Source organism: Tachyglossus aculeatus, chromosome 21 (genome assembly GCF_015852505.1).
Source record: "Tachyglossus aculeatus isolate mTacAcu1 chromosome 21, mTacAcu1.pri, whole genome shotgun sequence".
Classification (NCBI taxonomy): domain Eukaryota; kingdom Metazoa; phylum Chordata; class Mammalia; order Monotremata; family Tachyglossidae; genus Tachyglossus; species Tachyglossus aculeatus.
The window spans coordinates 69,211,807-69,238,678 of NC_052086.1; the positions used below are offsets into that span (position 1 = coordinate 69,211,807).

Sequence of the window (26,872 nt, forward strand, 5' to 3'; positions counted from 1 at the left end):
TGCAGCATGAGATGGGGAGAATCTCATATTCTCATATTCACAGAGTGCTTTTCACGGAAGGCACTTTTAACTGTCAGGATGTGCATCCTTCCACAGTCACCCTATAGCCTCATGCCCCACTACGTGCAAGGCCATGTGTGACCAATCAACCAGTGGTATTTATTGAGTGCTTACCGTGTGCAGAGCACTGTACTAAACACTTGGGAGAGTAATAATAATAATTGCGGTATTTGTTAAGTGTTTGCTATGTTCCAGGAACTGTACTAAGCCCTGGGGTGGCTACAAGTAAATCGGGTTGGACACGGTCCCTGCCGCAAAGTACAGTCTAACAGAGTTGATAGACACGTTCCCTGCCCATAACGAACTTACAGTCTAGAGGGAAGCCTTTTTATGTACACACTGATCATCCTGCTGATGCCTGAAGCTATTCATTTCTTTTCCTGATATTCCTGGATGCTTATGCTTTGGCAATAGTTTGATTGCTAATTCCCTAGCGTCAAAATCCATTCCCAAAAAAGGATAAGCTAAATTGACTTTGCTCACTTAAAAATGAACATTGAACTCCCTTGGTAGGTTTTATTTTTTGAGCTGCATGCTGGTGTCATTCTCTTGGCACATCTTTTGGAATGGTTTCCTCCCACCTCCCTAGTAAATCCTTGTTATATAAGTATGGAGTTGAAACTAATTGCTGGCCGATTGTGTTGCCTTTTATGTAATAGTTGATGTGAGATTCCCCATGCCCGTTTTTTTTTCTTACTTTTATTCGTTCTTTTTTCAAGAGCCCTTTCAAAAATAGTTCATATATTGATATTCAGTTTATTAAAGAATGTGGTGCCCTTTGCAAGTAAGATCAGATCTGTTGGCTGAAAAGAACTGTGGTCTTGGAATAGCTGTGATATTTCCCTCTCCTTAGCTGCTACGTACCCATGTTTCCTTTCTGACGTTGGCTGAAAATTGAGAAAAATTTTTAAGGATGCTGGGTGGCCTGTTCAGATTTTCAGTGGGCTCTTGAAACAGATAGTGCAGAGTTGAAACTTGGAAATGGGCACACACTTTTTTTGATATCAAACCCCCCCAACAAATAATTTTTTTTATTAAAAAAGACAGGCTTGTGATAAAAATGTGAATGTCAATGTTGGGCCTTTCTCTAGGTTTGAGTGTTTTAATTACATATTACATTTGATATACCTATGTTGTTTTTCTCTGATTTTTGCAGAACTGATAGTGCACCAGCCGACCAGGATCATTTAAAATATTCTTCGTCTAGAGATCGGGGCAGCTCCGCCTCTTATGGATTACAACCTTCAAATTCAGTTGTGGTGTCTCGTCAACGGCACGATGATATCAGAGTCCACACCGACATACAGAATGAAGAAAAGGGTGCGTACATTTCCTTTTTATGACTGAAATATTTTAAATATTTTTTTATAGCAGTTAGCATATGAAAATATTTGGGGGAAGTTTAAGTCTTAATTGTGAAAGTAATGGTTTTAAGGCAGTTCAGATGTAGACATGAAATGTAGGCAAGGCATTTTAGTGAGGGATGTGTGTCAAAACTGAAAGTCGGAATAACCGTAGCTGGATGATTTAATTGTGTTAGAAGTCAACATAAACAATTTTGGATTATTCGCAGTCATGAGAGGTTGAATGTGGGAAAAATATTCAGAGTTAATGCCCATATTTGATAGCCAAATATTGCAGCCTCTTCGTTTTGCCAACCCTTTTACAAGAAATGCTAGAAACAAAACAAACAGTGTGAAGTTTGTCATTTCATTTAACCTGCACACCTTTTATTGGTGTAATGACCAAGGAGATTGACAAAAACAGAAGGAAAAAGAGGAAAAGCAAAGAATCTGGACAGTTCACAAAGGGATACTCAACTCTTGAAAAATTAAACTGATGGATTTTTTTTGCCATTAAATAAAAATATAATTTTGTATAGCAAATATGCGACTGTTTTAGGTCAGGAAAGTGAAATGTTTCTGGATTTAGAATTATCGCAGCTTAATTATTCACAGGTGGCTACAGTGTCAATGGAGGAGCTGGGGAAAATACTTATGGTCGGAAGTCGTTGGGGCAAGAGCTGAGGGTTAACAATGTGACCAACCCTGATTTCACCAGTGTTCAGCATGGAAATCGTGCTTTAGCCACAAAAGACATGAGGAAATCACAGGGTAAGAGTTCTGTCAATTTGGAGAAGAAATCATGGAGCGCACAGCACTCATCCCAATGTATCGTGTCCCCAAAGCGAGTGACGTGGAGTGGAGGATAATGTTTGAGGGAAATAAGTGAATTTCGGTAAAATCAAGGTCTGGGGGTTAATTGAAATTATCAATGGTATTTATTGAGCGCTTACTGTCCGCGGGTGGGAGAGTACCATACAACAGAATTGTTGGTCACATTCCGTGCCCACAGGGAGCCGGGGACATTAATATCAAATAAATAGCGGAGGGTGTGTGAGGACTAAAGCCCTGCATGATCCCTAAATCTTAGGATCCATCTTGAATCTAGGACAAATTGGGATCTGCCTTTTGTGAAATCTGAATTAAAATAGAAATTGCCTGCAGTTATTTTGGATTATAGCAAGAGGTGGTGGGGCCCAGAGGCTTGAGGGGGATTGGAGGCCTGATAGTTACTGGCAGCAGCTCTGGTCGTTGCTCTTGCTGGGGAGGATGAAAGGGTTGTCTTGCTAGGATAAAGGTAGAGTTATTATCTAGAATACAGTTATTATATAGTTATATAGAATTAGGCCATTCCAAGGCCAGTTTGGCATGAGGGTGGGTTATTCCTTCCCCCTCCAAGCTGTACTCCGATCACATTCGATGTGGCTTGTAGTAGTAGTTATAATATCACTTATTGAGTGCCTCCTTGGTGCAATGCTGCGTAGTGGGTGCTTAGGAGATGCAGAATGACTCGTTCCCTGCCCACAAAGACCTTACAGTTTGGATTTGTGCCAGGGGTACGTCACTACCCCAGCATAGTACCGGAGGGTGGTTGGGGTGATCCAGGATGAATACCGTCGATGGGTTGATTTGATTTGATTGGGAGTTAGCAGGTCGAATGCAACAAAAGGACTAAGGTTAAAGGGAGTCCAGGATAGTGGAGATCGAGTAATAATAATGATGGTATTTAAGTGTTTACTGTGTGCCAGGCTCTACTAAGTGCAGGGTAGTTTGGCATGTGGAGCCTTGAATGTAAAGAGAGGCTGGGCCTAGTAAAGGAAGGCTGCAGACTGTACTTTGTGAACCGAGTTGAAAGTCTGGAAGACTTGATCGAGATGGAGAAGCAGCGTGGCCTAGTGGAAAGAGCAGGGGCCTGAAATCAATCAATCAATCAATCAGTCGTATTTATTGAGCGCTTACTGTGTGCAGAGCACTGTACTAAGCGCTTGGGAAGTACAACTTGGCAACATAAAGTCTGAAAGTCCTCTGAAAGTCAGAGGACCTGGGTTCTAATCCAGGCTTCACTACTTGTCTGCTCCCTGGGCCTTGAACAAGTCTCTTAGCTTCTCCATGCCTCATTTCCCTCATCTGCGAAGTAATCCCTGTTCTCCCTCCTAATTAGATTGTGAGCCCTGTGTGGGACTTGATTACCTTGAATGGACTCGGACGGTGCTTGGTACACAATAAGCGCTTAACAAATACCACGGTTGTTGTTGTTATTATGGAGAGCAAGCTCAGCGTAAGAAGGTGATGGCCGAGGTCACGGTTTTGGTTCAAGAGAGGTAAATTTGCAGGTAGAGATGGAGAGAACAGTTTGCATGATTTGGACAGTGGAAATTTAATTTCTCTTCGCTCGAGGCTATTAAAACCTATATTCAAAGTAATACAGAATCCTTTGTTAACCAGCAGCAGGAGGACCAGTGAGTATTCATCCGCTGCAAGGTGCCTCACGTGGGCCTCTCAGGGTGCCGCCATGAGGGAACTTTGGGCAGAAGGGGTCCGTTTTGTGGAATTGACGTCTGATTTTTCAGCCCCTGGCTCCACAGTGGCGAAGGGAGAGACCAACTGAGCCGAGCTCCCCATGGCTGGATCTCTAACTGCTTCTCTTGCATTTCTTCCACCAAACTTCTCTAGGGTGCTGCTTCTGTGATCAATGCCCACAGGTGCCACTGTCTCCTTTCCTCCCTCCCCCCCAGCCCCCACCAAATTGCACTCCAATTATATGTGATGGGGCCTTTAGTAGTAGTTATAGTATCATTTATTGAATGCCCCATGGTGTACTGCTCTGCACTAGGTGGTTGGGAGGTACAGAATGACAGTGACACGTTTCCTGCCCACAAAAACCTTAAACTTACTGGGCAAGACAAGCATAGTCTCTAGATTGTAAGCTCCCTGAGATCAGGGGACGCGTTTGCCAGCTCTGTTGTATTCTTCCAAGTGCTTAGAAAAGTGCTCTGCACACAGTAAGCGTTCAGTAAATACCACTGATGGATTGATAGTACCATAACTCTATTGATTTCTTGGCTAGTGCTGTATTGAAGTTTGAGCTCCTGACTAGAATTCAGTCGTATTTATTGAGCGCTTACTGTGTGCAAAAAATTCAGGAGTCCCGGGTGCTAGTCACAGCTCTGCCATTTGCCTGCTCTGTGACCTTGGGCAAGTCATTTAACTCGTGTGCCTCAGTTCCCTCACCTGTAAAATGGGGATGAAATATCTATTCTCCCCCCCTCTTAGACTATGAGCATAGTGCTTAGCATAGTGCCATCGTTGTTAAACTGGTAAGTTAAACTGTAATATTTGTCACCACCCTTTTCTAAAAAAGGAAAAGAGGACTCTAGTTAGTGTTCTGTTTCCCCTTCCTAGTTCAGCTAGTTCACCCAGACTTGTAATTAAAACCAGGTTCAAGACGTTATCGTGTACTATTAAGGGATATTGCCTTAAGGTGAAGAGGAGGTTTCCAACAGGTACCGGGGATGGTACCTAGGTGGAAAATTGCAATGAACGTATTATTTCTTTGCATTCGAGTTGGCAGGAATTTACCCCTGGTCCAGAGATTCAAGACTTTCGGCTCTGTATAGGCTGTTCACGTGCTACCGGAAGTCTGGTTGGGTGAAAGAAGAGACTATTTTCTTAACCGTCTTGGAGTTTAAGCTTCTTTCTTCTTTTCTTGGAAAAGCAGCGTGGCTCAATGCAAACAGCACGGGCTTTGGAGTCAGAGTTCATGGGTTCAAATCCCGGCTCCGCCAATTGTCAGCTGTGTGACTTTGGGCAAGTCACTTAACTTCTCTTCACCTCAGTTACCTCATCTGTAAAATGGGGATTAAGACTGTGAGCCCCCCGTGGGACAATCTGATCACCCTGTAACCTCCCCAGAGCTTAGAACAGTGCTATGCACATAGTAAGCGCTTAATAAATGCCATTATTATTATTATTATTATCCCATTCTTCTCCTTCACCCAAGGACCTCCTGATGACTTTTCAGTTTTTCTCCCATGGGACTAGTTCTTCCTAGTCAAGGCCATGCTCTTCTGTGTAGTTTGAAAAAACTTGTGAAATCCACCTACTAATGGAAAGCACATTATTTACAGAGCGATCGTTGTCTTACTCTGACGAGTCTCGACTGTCAAACCTTCTTCGGAGGATTACCCGGGAAGACGACAGAGACCGAAGACTGGCTACTGTGAAGCAATTGAAAGAATTCATTCAGCAACCGGAAAATAAGCAGGTCAAGATGTTTATCCTCGATATGGAAATGCTGAAGGCTCTGGCATTTACTTATGAATCAAACAATGTTTACCAAAGAAGCTAGAAATTAAGTTGGGCTGAAAGGGCAATATTAGTGAGCTTTCTTTTGGTAGGTCACTAGGAGTAGGTTATATTTAGGAGGTGGTTTTTAATCTGAATCTCTGTGGGAGATGTGCTGCTGTCAGACCTTCTTTAAGGACATCTTATGTTGAGAATTCACACTGTATGCTCCTCCACATGCATGTGCACAACCATTTCTTCCAAAACCATACCCCGCTGTCTCTAGGAAGGCTCGCTTGTCAGAAGAACATACCCTAATTGTGTCGCTGCGTTTTAGTCAAAACATATAGTGAAAACACATGTTCTGACAGATTGGAGTGATTCAAGGAGAAGGAATGTCTCTGTGGTGATGGTGATGTGCAAAGGGAGGGTGATCCCATGTTTTTTTTCCTCCTGGGTGCTCTCATTGAAATAAAATGTCGATTCGAAGTGAGGTGGGTGGAGGGACATTCCAAGTATTAACTCTTAAGATTTTTTCTGGGTGAAGGTTGAAGGGCCTGCCTTTTCAGAGAGCCGGCAGCCTGTCCCAGGTGAGATCAAGCTCTGCACCTTTCCCTAGTGAGGGCAGCGGCTTCCTTCTCCGGTTTTCCCTCTGAAGTTCTGCAGCAATGATTCCTGTCCCAGACTAGACTGAGACTGGAGGAATGCAGCAGAGCCTGAGGAAAGGGAAGTCTATCCTGTAGTCTCCTCATTCCCACCCATGAACCGGATTGAGCCTTGCATCAAATCTTTACCACTCCTGTGGGCTGTGTCCTTCCATTTCCCCCATCACTCTAATGTACATTGGGACTCTTCTGGAAGGGGAATCCTCACATCCTAAAGCTTTGCCCTCCTTTGGCTCTCCCCTCTCCTTTATCCCTTCTACTCCTAGTCTCTGCTGAACTTCTCTGAGCTTTGGAACTCCTTTCACCTTTTCTCTTTCCCATATCCGCCTTCTGCTCCTGCTTGGTAGTGCCCAAAAAGGGCTACAGGTCCTAGCCCTATTGCCAAAGACCTATTTTCCTCAATCCTGGCAGGGTTTGGCAAGAGGCCTCAGTCTCTCTTCCACTGTTCCCATGCTCACTTTTCCTGAGAGGGCCCTGTAGCCCAGTTAAGTTGGTGGGCTGCCCTAAGAAAGGGAGACGGATGAGTCTTCTACTGCCTAGGGAGTTCTTCCCTCCCCTAAATTCCACCCCATGGATCCTGCCTCCAAGCCCCCTTTGAAGTAATGGGAGAAAGTGAAATAAAGAAAGAAAGCTGCCATTGCTTTCCCCCAGGCCCACCTATAATGATGGCCACCGGAGAACAGAACTCCAGGTGACACACATGACATAAGTCGTGTGAACTTGGGCCACACTTGTGTGGTATCTGGGTGTGGTTATGATTGTGTAGGGAGCCTCTTTCTACCGGGAGAGAGAAGCTAAACAGAAGGAGCTAGGTACAAGTTCTGTTTCTCCCATCTGCCTTATAGCCTCCTGAATAATATTCTTGAGTAAATGAATCGGATTGATACCTAATTTTTGTTTACCAGAGACTCTACTCTTGTTTAGCTTGGGCGTTAGCCGGGATGTATGCTCGAACTGAGGGCCATATTCATAACTACTTGTTCAGTTGCTTGTGGCTTCCTGGCGGAAGTAAATCTGTCAGTTTCTACTGTATTTTCATACATAAAGATATGTGGAGGTCATCTTCCTGGTGATATTCCCCACGAGGGAGTCAATCACCCCAGGTATTGCTAGAAGAAAATTATTTAAAGAAATAGCAATTTGCAGTTTTTTCTAAATTTTTTCAATTTTTTTTTCAGGTCTTAGTTAAACAACTGGATAATATCCTGACCGCTATACATGATGTGCTTAATGAAAGGTAAGGTTAAATTATGTAGAAATAGCAACTTTAGACCAGGGCATAATACTTGCAGAACAGGAGAAAAAAAGAAAATAGGAATTTGCCATACAGCCCTGAATGTGCAGTAGGACCTCTGTTTTTTATTTATTTTTCGCTGGCTGCGAGACTTATCTGGACAGGAAGTAATAGGAAGCAGTGTCATAGGATGTCTGCCTAGCTGTGCTTCTTTCCCCACCATCCATAGATGTAGCTCAAACAGGAGGTAATAATAATAATAGTTGTGTTATTTAAGGGCCTACTGTGTGCCAGGCACTGAAGTAAGCACTGGGGTAGATACAAGATATCAGGTCCCACATGCGGCTCACAGTCTAAGTAGGAGTGGGAACAGGTATTGAATCCCCGTTGTGCAATTGAGGGAACTGAGGCACAGAGGAAAGTGAAGGGACTTGCCCAGGGTCACACAGCAGGCAAGTGATAGAGCTGGGATTAGAACCCAGGTAGTGCTAAAGGAATTCCTTCTAGCGTCTGTGACACTATGGATCCAGAGGAAAGCCAGCGACAGCAGCATTTTGAAAACGTTGAGGAGTTAAGCTGCTGAACAGAGCACCACCCCTCAAGACTCCCCTGCCTGACTGACTATACTGCCTGCTCACTGTCGTCTGTACCGTGAACTTGGAGAGCATTTTTACTTTTCCAAAACTGGGTTCGTCTATAAAATACAATTCAGGTCCAGTAATTACCAGCTAGAAAATTGATGAAGGTGCTACCTAAGGAAATTCCAAACTCTTTGAGCTGAGAGAAGGGAAATTCACAAGGAAAGAATCCCAATTGTTGTGTTTAATGATGATCAAATTCATTCATTCATTCGTATTTATTGAGCGCTTACTGTGTGCAGAGCACTGTACTAAGCGCTTGGGAAGTGCAAGTCGGCAGCGTGTAGAGATGGCCCCTACCCAGCAACGGGCTCACAGTCTAGAAGGGGGAGACAGACAACAAAACAAAACATGTAGACAGGTGTCAAAATCATCAGAACAAAGAGAATTAAGGCTATATGCACATCATTAACCAAATAAATAGAATAGTAAATATGTGCAAGTAAGATAGAGTAATAAATCTGTACAAATATATACAAGTGCTGTGGGGAGGGGAAGGAGTTAGGGCGGGGGGAGGAGGAGAGGAAAAAGGGGGCCCAGTCTGGGAAGGCCTCCTGGAAGAGGTGAGCTCTCAGTAGGGCTTTGAAGGGAGGAAGAGAGCTAGCTTGGCAGATGTGCAGAGGGAGGGCATTCCAAGCTAGGGGAAGGACGTGGGCCGGGAGTTGACGGTGGGACAGGCGAGAACAAGGCCCAATGAGGAGGTTAGCGGCGGCAGAGGAGCGGAGGGTGCGGGCTGGGCTGGAGAAGGAGAGAAGGGAGGTGAGGTAGGAGGGGGCGAGGGGATGGACAGCCTTGAAGCCCAGGGTGAGGAGTTTTAGTCAGATCTTCTGGCTATCCCATTCAAAATGGTATTGAGTGAATGCTTACTATGTCAGAGCACTGTAACTACTACTACTTTACTTTTAAGGCCCAGGTCTCTAACCTTTAATACCTGACAGTATGGTCTAAAGTGGGTATTGGCCAGCCTCCAGGTTCATGCCTCACAGTCATAGAATAAACCTCTGTTCTTTTCTCCCCCCAACCTTGGCTTCCCTGCAGGAATACTAATGCCTCTGTCCTTGTTTTGCTGTCTGTCTCCCCTTTCTAGACAGTGAGCCCGTTGTTGGGTAGGGATTGTCTCTGTTGCCGAATTGTACTTTAACGATGGCATTTATTAAGCGCTTACTATGTGCAAAGCACTGTTCTAAGCGCTGGGGAGGTTACAGGGTGATCAGGTTGTCCCACAGGGGGCTCACAGTCTTAATCCCCATTTTACAGTTGAGGTAACTGAGGCACAGAGAAGTTAAGTGACTTGCCCAAAGTCACACAGCTGACAAGTGGCGGAGCTGGGGTTTGAACCCATGACCTCTGACTCCAAAGCCCGGGTTCTTTCCACTGAGCCATTTCCAAGCACTTAGTACAGTGCTCTGCACACAGTAAGCGCTCAATAAATACGATTGAATGAATGAATGAAGTCAAAAATGTACATCAATTCTTTTGTAGCCAGGAGGAATATTGATTCATGGACTGTGGTAAAATTTGGATGGTTTCATAAGGTCAAATTAAATCCATTCTGGCAGTGAAAATGTTACAAAAAACTTAGCAAAATGTAATGTTTATTTCTTGTCCCCCCCACCTTCATCCCCCTGGATCTCCCTCCCCCACCCACACACACACATTTAACCTTTATTTTCAAAAAACGATTTTGGAATAGAAATTCGTTTAAATGGATACAGTTCATACCATACTCGTTTTATCATAACCTTCCTGGCGGATAGGAAGAGGGAGCTGTTATTTTCTCCCTTCTACAGATGAAGAATGACTCGCCAGGAACAGAGCACAGAAGTAGAACTTGGAGGGGGGGTGTGAGTGTGTACGTACGTACATACAGATGCAGTTGTGTGTTTTTCCACATTGAAGTCACTGCCTCTAGACAGCTGGGACACTGGTAGTGTCACTCCCAAGAGCTCCTAGGATGGGATTTGCACTTCACTTCCAGGCCAGCGTTCCTCTTCCTCATTTGTCTCATATCCGTGAAGGATAAGGGGCTCAGGGAGAAGCAACAGGCTTCTTTGCTGGCTGCCTGTGGGAGCAAAGACTGCATGGGAGACGGAATGTAAACCTGAAGCTTCCCCTGGCTCTGCTGCTAGATAGGAGAGGCACAAAGTAGGGATCACTCCGTTAGTGGGTGGATACTCGGTCAAATAGGGCTTGATCCCAAAGCTCCTAAGAGATCTAGGTGCTACTGATTTTTATTTGAGTGAAGGTTTTATAAAGTACATATAACACCATAAAGACGGCGAGGATGTTAGGGATCATCTGATGAAACTCCCTCCCTCAGGCTTGATCCCAAAGCTCCTGAAAGATCGAGGTGCTACTGATTTTTCTTTGAGTGAAGGTTTTATAAAGTACATATAACACCATAAAGATGGCGAGGATGTTAGGGATCATCTGATGAAAATCGCTCCCTCAGGCTGTGAGACCGTTCAGGATGGACGGTGACCACATTCCTAGCACTTAGCGTGGCTCAGTGGAAAGAGCCCGGGCTTTGGAGTCAGAGCTCATGCGTTCAAATCCCGGCTCCACCAACTGTCAGCTGTGTGACTTTGGGCAGGTCACTTAACTTCTCTGTGCCTCAGTGACCTCATCTGTAAAATGGGGATTAAGACTGTGAGCCCCCCGTGGGACAACCTGATCACCTTGTAACCTCCCCAGCGCTTAGAACAGTGCCTTGCATATAGTAAGCGCTTAACAAATACCATCATCATTATTACTATTTATTTCCCTTTTCTTTAGGGTAGCTCAATAATATGAGGCAGTGTTTATCCAAGTTGAGTTATTCTTTTTAATGGATTTCAAGCTTCAGTGTCAAACCACCTAATGCTTCACTTTTGAATTTTTATATCATTAGATGGCCTAAATTTGGGCCTTGTAAATCTTCCTTTTGGTAAATGGAATTCTTTATGACTTGCCTGAAGACTGAAATTCATTCTGTATCTGAATTTTTTTGTCCCGTCCGTATATGAATGATTTCCAAATTTATCTCTTCAGCCCTTGACATCTCTCCTTCTCTGCAGTCTGGCAATTCCTCCTGCCTTCAGGACATCTCTGCGCACATGTCCCATCAACACCTCAAACTAAACCTGTCCAGAACAGAACTCCACATCTTTTCACCCAAACTGCGTCCTCCCCGTCTCACAAGCCATGGCATTATCTTTGACTCTCATTCAACCCACCTAGTAAATCTGTCAGCAAATCCTATTGCTTCTGCCTTCACTGCGTCGCTAAAATCTGGCCTTTCCTCTCTATCCAAGTGCTACCCTATTGACGCAGGCACTTGTCATAGCTCACCTTGACAGGTCAGTGCTAAGAGCTTAGTACAGTGCTCTGCACACAGTAAGCGCTCCATAAATACGATTGAATGAAAGTCAGTTGTATTTATCAAACACTCACTGTGTGCAGAGCACTATACTAAGCTCTTGGGAGAGTGTAATATAGCAATATAACAGATACATTCGCTGTCCACAATAAGCATGCGGCCTGGAATGAGATCACAGTCCAGACTACAGCATCAGCCTCCTCACTGATGTCCCTGCTTCCTTTCTCTCCCCACTCCAGTCCATACTTCACGCTGCCACCTGGATCTTTTAAAAAAATATATATATATTAAAGGTTCAGTCCATATTTCCCCATTCCTCAAGAACCTCAGTGGTTGCCCATTCACCTCTGCTTCAAACAATAAAACACTCGTCAGGTCGCCACGTGATTTCCCACCACAACCCAACGCTCCCCTAACGCCAATCCACTCTCTGTACTTCGATCTTGTCTATCTTACCTCCAACCCTTTGCCCACATCCTGCCTCTGGCCTGGAAACCCCTTTCCCTCCATATATGATAAGCCACTACACTCCTCACCTTCACAGGTGTATTAAAATCATATTTCCTCCAAGAGGCTTTCCTTTATTAAGCCTTCTTTTCCCTTACCTCCTATGCACTTGGGTCAGTTCCCTTTAAGCATCCACCTTCAGCTGCATAGCACTTATGCACCAATCTGTAATGCATTTAAATGAAATTATTATTATTTAAATTAATGCCTGTCTCCTTCTCTAGACTATAAACTTACTTGTGGGCAGGGAGCTTGCCTGTCAACTGTTTTGCATTGTATTTTTCCAAGTGTTCCCAAGAGAAGCAGTGTGGCCAAGTGGAAAGAGCACGGGCCTCAGAGGCAGAGGACCTGAGTTCTAATCCCAGCCCCGCCTTGTCTTCTGTGTGACCTTGGGCAAGTCACTTTACTTCTCTGTGCATCAGTTATCTCATCTGTAAATTAGGGATTAAGACTGTGAGCCCCATGTGGGATATGGACTGTATGCATTCATTCAATCATATTTATTGAGCGCTTACTGTGTGCAGAGCACTGTACTAAACTCTTGGGAAGTACAAGATGGACTGTCTCCCACCTGACGACCTTGTATCTACCCCAGCACTTAGTACAGTGCTTGGCACATAGCACTTAACAAATCCCATTTTAAAAAAAGGTCAGGGGGGTTAGTGTAGTCCTCTTCACATGGCGCTAAATAAATTCCTTTGATTCCACATTTTCCTGCAGAATAAGAAGGTTTTAGTTGTTAGTTATATAAAAAAAAGTATTGTTAACTGCATAGTTAAGGGTGTCATCCTTTGTAGTGCCTTAAGTCCTTGGGTAGAAAGTTTTTCTCTGAAATGTTCATTTTTTTTACTGATGATCATTTGGTACAATGTCAGTACTGTTATCTCTGGAAGCTTAAACTTATTTTTTTTCGTCCAAATGCAGTAGCAAATTGCTTCAGGAATTGAGGCAGGAGGGAGCTTGCTGTCTTGGCCTTCTTTGTGCTTCTTTGAGTTATGAGGCCGAGAAGATCTTCAAATGGATTTTTAGCAAATTTAGCTCGTCCACAAAAGATGAAGCTAAACTGCTTTACTTATGTGCCACCTTCAAAGCACTGGAGACTGTAGGAGAAAAGAAAGCCTTTTCATCTGTAATGCAGGTAAAAATACAAAATAAAATGACTTTAAGGATTTTTCAAAGTTGTGGTTGAATGGGGAGATAATGCATTTATGAGTTGGAGTGGAGGGGGGGAAAGTATTTAAAGTAGACTATGTACTATCTGCTAAGTACTAGGAAATGTCTTTTTTCTGATCCTATGTAACAGTTTGCATGAAAAGCAGCCTGTACAGGAGAGATTCCTTTTTTTCCAATGTTATTTTTTTTTTCAAGAGGGAATTTATTTCAAAAGATAATTCAGTTGTGACTAAGCATTCAGTTAGTGATACTAAATCCTTTTCTAAGGTGGAGGATGGAAACATTTGGAGGGGTTTTTTGGTGGTGGTTGTTGTTTTTTGCTTCCCCACAATTTGTATGCACTTTGGAGTTGTGAGGGAGATGGGTTAAAAATCAAGTAAAAACAAAACCTCTCACAAAAGACTGGTACTAACTAGATTGAAGGGAGTTGATTTAAAATATTAAGTTGGTAAATAGTTTCGAGTTGAAACTAAGTTTATGATGGTTGACATTTGTGTCAATACAGATTTTAGAGGTCTTATCTCTTATAGGTGTTCCCAGTCCACAATTTTTAAAGAACAGTGATCACATGACTTGACCTAGAAAAGATAAATAAAAGTCATTTTTCAGTGTCTTTCTTCAGTTTGGTACTTTTGATGGAAAAAAGGTGTTTTGTGTTGCATCGTAATCTATTTTTAGTTGCTATTTTAAGACGTATTAGTGAACACATCAGGCAAGTCTCACCAAAATATTGCTCAGAGTAATAGAAAGTCCTAGGTGTAATTAGCAGATAGCAATGGAAAGTAGAGCCGTTGAAATAAGACTCCAAACAAATCCAAGTCTATAGATAGTGTGACAGTTTTGATACCATGTAAACATGCACATAAATAAAATCAGGACCGAGCTGTTGTACTCAGTGTGATTTCCCAGTCCTAGTTCATTTAGAATTGATAGTTTATATATTTTCTTTTTAAGCTTGTAATGACCAGCCTGCAGTCCATTCTAGAAAATGTGGATACACCAGAATTGCTATGCAAATGTGTGAAGTGCATTCTTCTGGTGGCCCGATGTTACCCTCATATTTTCAGCACTAATTTTAGGGTAAGTCTTCTGCTCAGTTTTTTATTTTGAATGTTTCTGAAGCAGGACGTTTTTGTAACTTTTTTTTTTAACTGCTTTCCAGGATACAGTTGACATATTGGTTGGATGGCATATAGATCACACCCAGAAACCTTCCTTGACACAGCAGGTGTCCGGTAAGTCTTTTTTGTCTATAAACATTGTGCCACAAGAAAAATCTTCAAGGTGGTTGCATGCTTTTCTTTTAAATGGCAGTTTTATGCTCATGACTCCTAATTCATTTTCTTGGCAGCTAATCGATCTCAGGGATGCTGAGGCTATTAATGAAGTATGTTTGTAATAGGTTTGATCATTTCAAAAGAAAGATGCCTGAGAGCTATGTGGTAATTATTGCAAATGATAAATAGTTTTGCTTTTCCTGTGAAGAATTCAGGACAGAACATAGGCATTACGATGTGGTCTTGAGGCTAGACTCCAGAAGTAAGTGGTAATTCTGTAACTGTGATTTATTAACTTTCGCAACAAGGATGAAGTTTGACAAGTCATCAAGAACACCTCCAGCCAAAAAGACTATATCACACAGGGCTTTAATAGATTTGTTGTTATCAAGAGAAGAGTGTGAGCATTACAAGCCTGAAAGATGAAAAGAACAGCCTTTCCCTTTGCTTCTTCCCAGCTATTTTGTTTTTCATTTGTCATTTGCTTCCCTAGTTTATATCTAATTTCCATGCTTGTTGGTGACACTGTACATAAATACGCAGCAAAATTATGAATTTTGTTGTAAAGCATTAAGAATATGAGTGGCAGTGTCATTTAGAAATAGTTGATGACCACTTTTATATTTTTATACCATTGTAATACTAATTATCCATATATCTTTTTTTTACAAAAGATTGCTCAATATGTAGCCTGCTCCAATGTAATATAAAAATGGTCTCCCGTGGTTATTCTGATCGGTTGTCTAACACTTTATATAGACAGATTGTCTCCCATGGTTATTCTAATTGGTTGTTTAACACTTTATATAGGATGGCTGCAGAGTTTGGAGCCCTTTTGGGTAGCTGATCTTGCATTTTCCACCACCCTTCTCGGTCAGTTTCTAGAAGATATGGAGGCTTATGCTGAAGTAAGCAGATTCACAGCTACTTCGTTACATTGGATTTTTAAAATAAACTGCATGTCATTTGGGATTATATCATAAGAAATGGATTGTTATGTGTTCCAGAGTTTTTTTTTTCTTTAGGCAGAATTATTTGATGTACTAGAAACATCAAAATATAGGATTCGTTACATAGTCACTTCTGATGCTCTGCTGTGTTTTCATGGTTGAAGAAAGAATTTATAGTATCAGTGTTATAAGGATATGTAAGTTAGGCCAGTGGTGCAAATTAGGGGAAAAAAAAACCCAAAATTAAACTAGGCCAAACTCTGTAAAAATGTTGGGGTGGAGTGAGGGCGTGGTTTAAAGGAAAGTAGGAATAAAATATTGAAATTGTAACCTGCAACATTAGTACTGCACTTGAGATCTTTGAAAGTGGCCATCTCGATGTTGCAGGCTAGCCACATATTTTGACCAAAATATTTTGCCGTGTACATAGTACTTCTTTGGGCTCTGACTAAATTCAGGGCTTCTCCTCTCCAGTCTCCATCCTTTTTTCCCATCCCTATGTCTCAGGATAATATCTAGTTTCGGAAGCAAGCGGGTTAATCTTCGGACTCTTGAGAAGCCAGTGGGGTGCCATAGACCTTAGAGGCATCAGTCATGTAGGATGCCTTTTCGGATTTGGGTCCCTATTTTAAAGGGATTATCCTCAATAGCAGGACACGCCAAAATGAATAAGAAGATTACAAATCAGAAGCAAGTTTTTTCGGAACAGGATTATTGCCACCATCTTTTTAAAATCACCACCCAGTAGTCGGTGATTAAATACCACTGAGCCATTGAGTGATTGTCGGTTTGTTTACTCTGTGTGGGAAGAGACGTCATTTTCACCCTTTGATTTCCTTAAATATTTACTTCTCTCAAATGCCGAAACTTTCATTTGAGTGTGAATGCTTGGTTTATTAGTGTTAGTGGTGAAAGGTTTTTTTTTCCCTACTTTGATCACTGGTAAATAAACTACTGAATTTCTACACCTAGGATCTCAGTCATGTGGCGTCTGGGGAATCGGTCGATGAAGACATTCCTCCTCCATCAGTGTCCTTACCGAAGTTGGCGGCACTTCTCCGGGTTTTCAGTACTGTGGTGCGGAGTATTGGGGAGCGCTTCAGTCCAATTAGAGGACCTCCAATTACCGAGGCTTACGTAACAGATGTAAGGATTTAGTAGCTGTGGTTTGTCTTCTTCTTTAAATGAGTAACGCTATGTATTTTCATGCCTATGTCAAGTCCATATTAGAGTAATGTCTCTTTCTGGTTGTGGCCACCCCAATTTTAAAAGGAATGTAGAGAAACTGGGGAGAGTTCAGAGGAGAGGAACCAAAATGATTGCAGGAATGGAGCTCATCCTCTAGACTGTAAACTCGTTGTGTGCAGGGAATTTATCTGTTTATTGTTGTATTTTACTCTCCCAAGTGCTTAGTACAGTGCTCCGCACACAGTAAGCGCTCAGTAAGTGCGATTGGAATAAGTTGTGGAAGGAGGAATTTGAGGGATTGAGACTGTTAAGCCTAAAGGGTAACTTAGTGAAATATATGATAGGGCTCTGTGGGGTGGAAGCTAGTGATATGAGGTTTTGGTTTTATTGCCTTTAGATGATTAGTTTTTTGCCTTGTTTTGAGTAAGTGAGAAATTGGTTTTGATGGCTCAGAAGTGTGAATTTTTCTTTTTCCCTTTGTTAGTACTACATGGGCTTCCTTTAAGATGGCCTGTTGTTTGTCTTCCTCTTGTACTCCCACAGTGCCGCGCTTTGCTCACAATAAGCATTCATTTAATACCGTTGATTTTATTTTGTTGCAGGTTTTGTACAGAGTAATGAGATGTGTGACAACAGCAAACCAAGTATTTTTTTCTGAAGCTGTATTGACAGCTGCCAATGAATGTGTTGGTGTATTGCTTGGTAGCCTAGATCCTAGTATGACCATTCACTGTGACATGGTCATCACCTATGGATTAGACCAACTGGAGAATTGCCAGACTTGTGGTACAGATTATATCATCTCGGTCTTAAATTTACTGACATTGGTATGTGCTTTTCATATTTTTGATGCCTTTTTCCTCTACTGAAATGAATGGTTTACTCAGATGTTTGAATTTAAATTGATCCTGAAGAAGCTTAGTAGGGATTGTATTAATTCAGCTCTGTACATTGTTCGTTTTCTAGCTAGCAGTTGTCCCAGTGTAACTTTCAGTATTTGATGTTGTTTCAAGAGCCTGTCTCAACAGAATTTCCAAAATACCCCTAAGCTCTGTGCAGTGTCAAAGATGCCAGTGACTGCACTAGGATTTTTGCGGTTTGTCATACAGAAAGTACTGCATTTTCCAGCACATATTTCATTTACCAAATCAAAATCAGCTTGTGCAAGTGTAATATTGCTAAGACTTAAGAATTCAATATTTTTCAAATAGGTGTGTCGTTCACGGGTATAAATGTATTTTTATTCCACTTTGAATGCCTATTTCAGTTATTGACAATAACACAAAATAGAAGTTGCATTCTGTCACAGCCCCTCACTTGAGGGTTATGATAGATTGTTTTAAATTAATTCCTCAAAATATCCTCTGTACCTCCTCATCACCTGTTCCACCACTGACCTCCTGTTCACACCCTCTCCACTTCACATTAAATGCCCAAGCGCCTAGTACAGTGCTCTGCACACAGTAAACGCTCAATAAATACGATTGAATGAATGAATGACCGTCTCTATATGTTGCCAACTTGGACTTGTCCTTCCCAAGCGCTTAGTACAGTGCTCTTCACATAGTAAGCGCTCAATAAATACGATTGAATGATGAATGAATGAATGCCGTCCCCGTTTTCAGAGCCCTTCTTCCACTACATCTCTTCCAGGGGGCCTTCGTCAGTACATTTCTAATCTTCCCACTTTATATCCCTCCAACTTCTCCCTGAGCATTTCCAAGCAGTACTTAAGGAGTAACGCCTCCCCCCTGCCCCCCAATAGCGTTGATGTATATTTCTTTAAAATATTTTCCTTCCTCCTATCTGTAATTTCTCTTAGTGTCTGTGTCCCCTGCTAGATTGAAAGCTACCTGAAGGCAAGGATCATTTTTACTAATTCTGTTGTGTCCCAATCGCTTACGAGAAGTGCTCCGCATACTACTGTATGCCCAATTTCGTCGATTGATTGATTGAAGAAAGTAACTCCACTATAGAAATGGGGAGAAAATTTGCATGGTTATTTATAAGTTGGGAGGAAAATAGGTAATAAAGCCAGGGTGGCTGCCACCTGTGGTTTTAATTGATTTCTTTTTCCCCCCTGAGTAAAGGAAGGGAGTTTTCGTCCTCTGTGATGGACCCCTCTAAGGCCTGTGGTTCACCAGGAAACAGGTTCTTCTGCCCCTTGCTTGGCCTGGTTGTACCACTTTGCTTTCTGGCCATGTGCTAGGGTTGTTAATGGATAGAGGGGGCCCAGTCAACTATCCATCCTGGCCCCTTGGTGAGGTTTCCGTAAACAGGAGAGAAGCACACCTGGCCAAATCTCCCCGAGGAAACTCTTGTTTAGAGCAGGCCTTTTGAAGCATGGGGTTCAGTGAGGGGCTCCCCCGAGCTGGTAAAAGTACAGTTGGCCTTCCCGACTAGCAGATCTCCAGGGAAGCTCCTCCCTGGCAGAGCCGAGTTGGGAGGAACAGTTAAAGAAGGAGAATCCGGGCAGTCTTATGTGGTGTAAGGGAATGCTCGTTGCCCCCACCCAACAATCGGAAACATCGTCACCATTTATCGGGGTGTGTCTATCTTATCCTTTTAGATTGTTGAGCAGATCAATACAAAACTGCCGTCGTCGTTCGTAGAAAAGCTGTTTATACCAGCATCTAAACTACTACTTCTGCGCTATCATAAAGAAAAAGAGGTAAGCGGATATGGATTAAGAAATGTTTGTTCCGTTGAACAGAGACCTTTTTGAACTGTCACCCAAACTATGTCGGTAGCAATAGTTATTGACTGCTGAATTGAGGGAAAATCGAAGCTGAAGCTGCCTCGTTATTAAATTTAGTATGTTCAGAGTCTACCCTTTTTGGGCCAGAAACAGCCTGTGTAGCATTTGGGGCGGTTTTTTAAAGGTGTGTCCATGACGAAAGGAAGATGTGGCAAGAAAATGAAAAGTCTTTAGCTGAGAACTAAGGAAGGATCTGCTCTAAAACATAGGTATAGAAGGTTATTGCTATATTTCTTTGTTTTGAGGACATTTGAAACTTTCTTCCCTTGAATGTCATTATCTGGACCTATGGTCAATTAAAACAGTATAGAACATCAGAAGCTGCTGCCTTATCAGTAGACATTACTGTTTAGGTACATTAAGAATTAACATACATTTCTGACACTTTAAGAAATTGCTGCAGGCAGTCTGTTCAAATATGGAGTACAGAGCAGTATTCAAAATACATTTTAAAAATACTTAAGGATAAAATTGCAAATGCATTTCTAAATGATCTGATCAAAAGCTATCAAAATTATCACTTGCTTAAAGACAGTAATTAATTTTTTTTTCCCCATCAAGGTTGTTGCAGTAGCTCATGCTGTCTATCAAGCCGTTCTTAGCCTGAAGAACATTCCCGTCTTGGAGACCGCCTATAGGTTAATTTTAGGAGAAATGACTTGTGCACTGAACAATCTCCTGCATAACCTTCAACTTCCTGAGGCCTGTTCTGAAATCCAACACGATGCTTTTAAGAATCACGTTTTCAATGTGGACAATGCCAAATTTGTAGTTATATTTGACCTTAGTGCCCTGACCACGATTGGAAATGCGAAAAACTCATTAATTGGGGTAAGTCTTCAATTTTTATGTTTCTTATTTTGTCTACCCACAGATGGGATTTTTATTCGCTTCCATGTAAAGAGTAAATTCAGACTAATTGAAGCTAACCAAAGTATGAACTGCCACTTTTTGAGTCAGGCGAGGCCCTGCCTCTAAGGTTAATAATAATGATGGTATTTGTTTAAGCCTTACTATGTGCCAAGCACTGTTCTTAGAACTGGTTTGTGTCGAATTGACACAGAGCTGAACCAGGTTAGTTTGGACCAAATTCCTATTTTTTTGTGTGTGTGTGTGTATATCTCACAGACACACACACACACACCCTTTGATTTCGGGTTGGGAAGAAAGAATTTTGGTGCATCATTTTTATGTTATTTGTTAAGTGCACTCTAGTAAACATTGGAGTAGTTACAAATGAATCAGCTTGGACGTGGTCCATGCCCTACATAGGGTTCACAGTCTTAATTCCAATTTTACAGATGAGGCAACTGAAACACCGAAAAGATAACTGACTTGCCAAGGGTCACTTAACGTCAGAGCCGGGATTAGAACCCAGGTCCTTCTAACTCCTGGGCCCGGGCTTGCCACTAGGCCAGGCTGCTCCTCTATTGATACTTTAGAAGGTTCACCAGATGTTTGAATGAAATAAAATGTCTGAAACAAATATTTTAATGAACCCATTTTAAATGAGAGTATTTGGAAGACCTGTTTGTTTCTAGAGAAGCAGAAGGTTCAGGGAGTTGAGGCCTCCCTCCTCCTCCTCCCCTCCTGGCTCGAGTAGAGAGTAGTGACTTCAACCCCAAGGAATAGAGGCAAGAGCTCACTTGAGGGCTTGTCTCTGTTCACTTTTCGCTTCTGAAAGGTTAAAAAATAAATTAAGTGGTTTTGTCCCTTTACTCGCTCATCTTGTATTTTCTTTTGGGACTTGGTAGATGTGGGCACTTTCCCCAACCGTTTTTGCGCTTCTGAGCAAGAATCTGATGATAGTGCATGGAGAGCTCGCCGTTCACTTCCCAGCTATTCAGTATGCCGTTCTCTACACTTTGTATTCACATTGTACCAGGTACAGTGATCAGAAAGATATCTTCCTCAAATAGGAGCATCTGTTGGATGCGAAGGTGATTTGGCCTGGGTTTGTCTAACTTGGGAATTGTCATTTTCATGTTTTCCAGACATGATCACTTCATATCTAGCAGTCTTAGCTCCTCTTCTCCTTCTCTATTTGATGGAGCAGTTATTAGCACCGTCACCACAGCTACAAAGAAACATTTCTCAATCATATTAAATGTTCTGGGAATATTACTGAAGAAAGATAATCTTAATCAGGATACCAGGTAATTTAGGTATTTTAAAAAGTGCTTGCAGAAATACCTTTTTTTGAAAGTGCCAAGTTGCTTTACTGAACTTCCTCTTTTCCTGTCCCTTTCCTCCTACTCTTCTTTCCCGCGCTGGCCTTCTGCTTCTTATTCCCTCTTTGTTCCACTCTGTACCTCACTTATCTCCCTTTCATCACCATGTAGCTTCTTCCTTTCACTTTGCCCTCATCCCGTGACTTTTCTTTTTGAATTTCCAGTCAATCATATTTATTTAAGGCTTACTGTGTGCAGAACACTGTACCAGGCACTTGGGAAAGTACGATATAACAGTTAGCAGACACTCTACCAACTCTGCTAGAGTTAGTAGATTCTAGTCTGGAGGGTGATGCAGTCATTTAAATAAATTACGGGATGTGCATAAGTGCTGTGGTGCTGAGGGTGGTGTGAATAAAGAGTATTCATCCAAGGGAAAGAATGATACAGAAGGGAGAGGCAGTAAGGGAAACGAAGGCTTAGTCAGGGAAGGCCTCTTGGAGGAGATGTGATTTTAAGAAGGTTGTGAAGGTGGGGAGAGTGATCGTCTGTCGGATATGAAGGGGAGGAGTTCCAGGACATGGACAAGGGATCAGCGGCGAGATTGGGGTACAGTGAAGTAGGTTGATGTTCGAGGAGCAAAACAAAAGTGCTGGGTTGTAATAGGAAATCAGCGAGGTTAGATAGCAGGGGGCAAGGTGATTAAGTGCCTTAAAGCCATTGGTAAGGAGTTTCTATTTGTTGCGGAAGTGGATGGACAACCAGTGGAGATTTTCAAAGAGTGGGGAAACATAGACTGAACCTTTTTTTTTTTTTAAGAAAAAAGGGCAGCTGAGTGAAGAATGGCCTGGAGTGGGGAGAAACAGGAGGCAGGCAGTCCCCCATCAAGGAGGCTGATGAGTCGGCAGATGGGATAGGATAAATGCTTGGATCCCTTCACTTCCTGCACTTGCACCCCTCTTAAATTACCTTGCCCCTGCTATTTCTCTTCCTATGCCTCCCGTCCTACAACCCCATTCCCTGCCACTGCCACTTTTCTTTTTTGTAATCCTCACCCTTTACTCTGTAGTGCTCCTCTCCCTGGAGGCACACCTTCCTAGCTCATGTTTCTGTCAACTCTCCCCAGACTGTATGGTCATTGGAATAAAGAATGTCAGTTTTAAAGGTAGAACTGTTCACACTTTTCATATCTGGGACATGTTAAAACCAAGGGTGTGCGGGGTTTTTTCTTTAATTTGTTTTCGTTTTGCTTTTGAATTTTTAAAAGTATACTTTTTTATTTTAGTGATATTGGGTGGGAAATCTTAATAAAAGGGAGCGTCTTATCTTTCTGTAAGATATAGAATTTAATGCAGCCTTTTCACATCTGTTGTGAGAAGTAAATTATGAAGTATAATAACTTGGAAGTGTAAAATGATCAGTAGTCATAATGGACTCCCAGATTGAGTACTTTGACAGTTCAGATAGGAAATGCTGAAACTTTACATAGGTGGAAACCAATATACTCTAGAAAGGATGTAACTTTTGTAAACGGCTATGTTTGTTTTAGGAAACTGCTAATGACCTGGGCTTTGGAAGTAGCTGTTCTAATGAAAAAGTCTGAAACATACGCACCTTTGTTCTCTCTTCCATCGTTCCATAAATTTTGCAAAGGACTTCTAGCAAACAGTAAGCTTCCCACTAAACCTGTTTTTATTGGTAATAGTCAAGCTTTTTGGGTCCTAAAGAATTCTTAGCTCTGGAAACTTAGTCACTGCGCCCTTTTTTAGGTTTGTACTGATTTATTTGGATTGCTCTGGTTATGGTTTCCTCATTCTGGTCCCCACCTTTTTACTGATAGCTTCTTATCTGTAGAGAAGCTTCCTGGGCCCAAGTGAAAAGAGAGTAGAAACCTAGGTTCTAATTCAAGCTCTGCCACTTGCCTAGTGAAAGCAAAGGCTTGAAAAGTTTCCGAATTAGATTACTTTTTCTTAATATATTTAGCTCCATGTTTCATTTTTTGGTAGTAATAATAACTATGGAATTTGTTAGGCACTTACTATGTGCCAGGCACTGTACTAAACACTGGGGTGGATACAATCAAATTGGATTGGACACAGTCCCTGTCCCACATGGGGCTCACAGTCGCAGTCCCCATTGTACAGATGAGGTGACTGAGGCACAGAGAAGTGAAGTGACTTGTCCAAGGTCACACAGCAGACAAGTGGCGAAGCCAGGATTAGAACTCATGACCTTCTGACTCCCAGGCATGTGCTCTGTCCATTAGGCCAAGCTGCTTCGATGCCTTTTGATGCCTTTTAGTGTAGACAGCTGTAGTCTTGGCTAGTACGATGGGCGGTTCCCCTCCTTATCTTTCCAGGATAGGCAGGGAGCCCAATCTGCAAGAAAAGTATCCCCTCTCTCCTCTCTATAACTCACCCTGCCCGAAACTTTTGATTAGATAGGATATTTGTGGACAAATCCAGAACCAGGGAGTTATCCTTTGAACTGGAGATGGGAAGGGGAAAGGAGTCTTCCTGCTTTCATTTTTAAGGGGGAGGAAATATACACTTAAACCTGTTAAGGACACTCTGTAGGTTGCATTTATAATCGGTTCCGTGAAAGTAGAATGTTAAATGAAAAGGCACTAAACGCAGTGCTCATAGAAAGTGCTATAAATCAGTCAGCCAGTGGTACTCATTGAGTGTGTACTGTATGCAGAGCACGGTACTAAGTGCTTGGGAGTGGGCAATACAACAGAGTTGGAATGCACGTTCCGGCCCACAATGAGCTTATAGTCTAGAGGACTTCTGCAAAGCACAGTAGTGCATCCCATGACCCAAACAATTGACTAAAATAGGATAAATTTATAAAGACACTCATAAAGACAGTGCTAAGATCAAATAACAGTGTGTGTATGCACATACATAAATAAAAAGTGCTACCTTTCCATTCTATTCAGCAAAGCCATACTTTGTTGGCTTTGCTGGCTAAAGCTCTATCATAAATTAACACTAAATTTAGAACAAACAGCAGTTGAAATGGGCTTTTCAGCTCTGATTCAAGTTGAAATACTTCAAAGGTTGAGCGGTTAGAGAAGGAGAAAGGGAAAGGAGCGGAGCGTTTGAGCCAACATCAGTTTTAGTTGAGCTAAGCACCAGAGCATTCCAAAGAAGTGAGAGAATTGTAGGAAATACTGGCATCAGTGACACCATCCTGAAAGAGCGTTACGGAGGGGGAATCCCAGTTGCAAGGAGGTGAAAAGAGGACTGTTTTTCTTTCTTCCTCCCATTATAGACTGGCCCAGAGCTTTATCTGCGCTAGTTCCTGCTTGGCAGCTTCGTGGAAATTACATTTTTCAGAGTTTCTGGAAGTTCTAAAATGATTAGACAGATTTGGGAGTAACATTCCTCCTAGGGAAAGTGTGCTTGGGTAGTTCTGTTCCCTAAATTTTTTCTGTTCTGGTCCTGTTCCATAACTCCTAATAACCTGGCGTTTTGACTTCCTTAGGGACGGGGAATGTAGACGGACTCTTAACGTAAAAATGTGCTAGAGTTTAAGTATTATTTATTTAAAACGTGTTTATGTCTTTTGGTGACCTTAAAAACTGGATATACAAAATGAAATGAGGGTTCCTTTGTACGTGGGACATTTGTACATGGGCTCATGAGTCAATGAATTTAATTACGTAGTAAAGTTCTAGGATCTATCTCTATCCTGAGACACTTGTAAAGTTTTTTTAGTTCATTTCTCTTTTGAAAAAATACCTCTTAAAAAGTGGTTTTTTGAGTTTTTTTAGTCAAACTCAAGCTTCCTTTGTCAATTTTGTATCACTTCCATTGAAAAATGGGGCAATTTGTTTTATTGTCTTTTTCTAGTTATGATAGTAATCATCTTTTATCTTTACCCCATTGTTAGCTCTTCTTGAAGATGTGAATATCTGCCTTCAAGCATGTAGTAGTCTGCATGCCTTGTCATCTTCCCTGCCAGATGACCTTTTACAAAGGTATTCTATATGTCATATTTCCCCCTGGTAATTTTTCCTGTGCATAGGTGCTGAAGTCTTTATAATCTTTTCTCATCCAGGTGTGTTGACGTGTGCCGCGTTCAGCTGGTCCATAGTGGAACTCGGATTCGACAAGCCTTTGGAAAGCTATTGAAGTCTATTCCGTTAGATGTTGTCTTGAGGTAATCTGTAGACTGTTTTGAAGGACAATTAACCCGCCTACTTCTTTCCCAAGCTAGAAAACTGGGATGTCATAAGAACTTGTGTTTTAAAAGGTTTCAATGTTTTTTCATAAGATGCTAATTGAAATAAAAGTCTAGAATCAAAATAGCCACATGTATTGGTTCGAGCTTCACTGAAATTTGATTTCCTTGGGAATAGTCAAGGGCAATCACAGTCAGTTAAAGTTTTGATTAGATTAGCCTTAATACATATTTTATTGTGCTTCTTTTTTGCATACAGCAATAGCAGCCACACGGAGATTCAAGAAATTTCCTTAGCTATAAGAAGTCACATGAGCAAAACTCCAAGTAATACTTTCCATCCACAAGATTTCTCTGACGTGATAAGTTTTATTTTGTATGGAAACTCTCATAGAACTGGGTAAGAATTTTCATTAAGTATTGAATGTGGAAAAACAAGCTTGAATGTAGGCCTTGGTTTGCAGTAGTAATAGCGGTGGTGGTAGAAATAGTGGTAAAGATATTTTTTGTGCTGCTATGTGTCGAGCATTGTTCTAAGTGCTGGAGGGAGATTCAAGTTAATTAGGCTAGGCACTGTGTCCGTCCCATGTGAGGCTCACAGTCTAGGAGACATATGACAAGAGCTTGGACTAAGGCAGTTGCAGTTTTTTTGGAGAGGAGTGGATGATTGAAGGAAATGTCTTTTAAGGACCCGGCAGGATGTAATGATAGTTTGAATGTGAGAATTAAAAGATAGCCTGGAGTCAAGAATGACACTAAGGTTGTGGTCCTCTGGGACCAAGAGGATGATGGTGTTGTCATCAGAAGAGATGGAAAAGTTGGGCAGGGGATAATGTTTAGGAAGAAACTTAAATGGATCAGTGTTGGACCAGATTTGAATTTGAGTTGCTAGTGGGAAAGACATCCAAGAAGCAGCATAGCTTAGTGGAAAGTGCATGGGTTTGGCGGTTAGAAGACCTGGGTTTTAATCCTGGCTCTGCCACTGACCTGCTATGCGACCTAAGGCAACTCACATAACTTCTCTGTCTCAGTAACCTGATCCGTAAAATGAGAGTTAAATACTTGTCCTCCCTCTCCT

General features: G+C 42.0%; 1 protein-coding gene across 1 annotated transcript in view; it reads left to right on the top strand.

The window, feature by feature from the left end:
- The window catches only part of SMG1 (SMG1 nonsense mediated mRNA decay associated PI3K related kinase), a 139,248-nt gene that overhangs the window by 50,705 nt on the left and 61,671 nt on the right, over positions 1 to 26,872 (top strand). Inside the window, exons 2-19 of the mRNA XM_038762537.1 lie at positions 1,217 to 1,380; positions 2,019 to 2,174; positions 5,531 to 5,667; positions 7,531 to 7,589; positions 13,014 to 13,227; positions 14,217 to 14,342; positions 14,425 to 14,497; positions 15,350 to 15,447; positions 16,462 to 16,635; positions 17,280 to 17,504; positions 19,247 to 19,348; positions 19,997 to 20,266; positions 21,190 to 21,320; positions 21,430 to 21,591; positions 23,156 to 23,274; positions 25,504 to 25,591; positions 25,672 to 25,773; positions 26,054 to 26,194. Coding sequence (XP_038618465.1) covers positions 1,217 to 1,380; positions 2,019 to 2,174; positions 5,531 to 5,667; positions 7,531 to 7,589; positions 13,014 to 13,227; positions 14,217 to 14,342; positions 14,425 to 14,497; positions 15,350 to 15,447; positions 16,462 to 16,635; positions 17,280 to 17,504; positions 19,247 to 19,348; positions 19,997 to 20,266; positions 21,190 to 21,320; positions 21,430 to 21,591; positions 23,156 to 23,274; positions 25,504 to 25,591; positions 25,672 to 25,773; positions 26,054 to 26,194 — 2,541 coding nt within the window. The remainder of the gene's footprint in view (positions 1 to 1,216; positions 1,381 to 2,018; positions 2,175 to 5,530; positions 5,668 to 7,530; positions 7,590 to 13,013; positions 13,228 to 14,216; positions 14,343 to 14,424; positions 14,498 to 15,349; positions 15,448 to 16,461; positions 16,636 to 17,279; positions 17,505 to 19,246; positions 19,349 to 19,996; positions 20,267 to 21,189; positions 21,321 to 21,429; positions 21,592 to 23,155; positions 23,275 to 25,503; positions 25,592 to 25,671; positions 25,774 to 26,053; positions 26,195 to 26,872) is intronic.